At 44.4% G+C, this 1483-nt stretch overlaps 1 protein-coding gene across 1 annotated transcript; it reads right to left on the bottom strand.

The window, feature by feature from the left end:
* Window positions 1-878: 878 nt before the first annotated feature.
* SLN (sarcolipin) lies at window positions 879-1483 on the bottom strand. The gene has a single exon (XM_086679220.1). It carries the CDS (start codon window positions 1427-1429, stop codon window positions 1334-1336), a length of 96 nt encoding a protein of 31 aa, XP_086535346.1. The 5' UTR covers window positions 1430-1483; the 3' UTR covers window positions 879-1333.

The following is a 1483-nucleotide window of genomic DNA, read 5'->3' as shown; positions in this document are numbered from 1 at the left end:
TCATCAACATTCCTTTTCTCCATGGTCACCTTGGAATTGGCCAAAGAACAAATGTGGTCTCTCTAGGATGGGGCTTTCTAGCAACATGTTTAAAAAATGTCTATTTCGGGGCGCCTGGGTGGCACAGTCGGTTAAGCGTCCGACTTCAGCCAGGTCACGATCTCGCGGTCCGTGAGTTCGAGCCCCGCGTCGGGCTCTGGGCTGATGGCTCAGAGCCTGGAGCCTGTTTCTGATTCTGTGTCTCCCTCTCTCTCTGCCCCTCCCCCGTTCATGCTCTGTCTCTCTCTGTCCCAAAAATAAATAAACGTTGAAAAAAAAATTTTTTAAAAAAAATGTCTATTTCATAAGCACATATGTAAATTTGCATTTTCAATTTTCCCCCTTGTTACAGCTGCAGTTTATGAATGACTAGCTCTATGTGCATAATGACAATAAGCGAACTGGAGTATGCTTCTCTTAGATACTTGCTTCATGTTCTAGTTTTACTCAGTGGCAAATAACTTCCCTTATATTAAAACAAACAAGGGGATTTACAGGGTACAATATATATTGTTTGTGAATTTTAAAGGTAAAACACAAGACTTCAAAGAAATTCTGTGCTTTAAGTGGACACTTCAGGCCATGCCCCAGACCTCTGAGTGGAATTTAATCTCCCTCTGCCCTTGGGACTAGTTTAGAGAGAAAGTTGGAGAAACACCGAATCAACAGAATTCTCTGAAATGTGACAAATCCTAATTGACTTGGTTCCCAATCCTCAGCAGTTCGAGCATCTGGGTTTATCTCATATGCTAGAGATACTGTAACACGTGTCACTTCGATCCCAGCCAAGGGTCAAATGCAGCATCACAAATAGAAGCTAAAATAAATTCCCAAAGTCATTTTGTGGTTGAGTTAACTTTATTCACATGATAGCTATAGGGGTTGACAACGACTTCCTCTAACATTTCTTTCTTCTGGTGAGTTGATTTAGAGTTTGGTTGCAGACAGTGTGGGTTGAAGGGATGTGTGGGTAAGACAGATCAGGGGCTTGTTACAATTCTACATCGTCATGAATCATTTAGTTTTAACCTTGTGGCTTGTCTAACACATCTGCAGGAAGAGTTGAGGAGTAAATCTAATGCTCACTGGCAAATACTTAGCAGCCCTTGAGAACAGCATCTTTAGAGTACCCACAATTGATCCTAACACTGGAGGCACCTTGGATATCGTGAGGGCGGGTCAGAAGTGCCTTGGGGTGCCAAGAGAGGCATCCCATGACAGCAATGGGAGCTCAGGGCATATGGCAGGCAGCTCCGGAGAGATGCAGTCAATCCCAGGAGCGTGACATGGCTTCTCAGTACTGATAGGACCTCACAAGGAGCCACATGAGAATAACGGTAATCAGGACAATAGTGAAGTTGAGGAACAGCTCTCGAGTGGATATCCCCATTCTGAGTTGGCTCGGTGAGAACTGAAGGCAGACTCCTGAGGGCGCACCACAGAC

Source organism: Puma concolor, chromosome D1 (assembly GCF_028749965.1).
Source record: "Puma concolor isolate L17-30 chromosome D1, mPumCon1.1.hap2, whole genome shotgun sequence".
NCBI lineage: Eukaryota > Metazoa > Chordata > Mammalia > Carnivora > Felidae > Puma > Puma concolor.
The sequence above is the reverse complement of the archived record's forward strand: the minus strand, read 5'-3'. Positions and strand labels throughout refer to the sequence as shown.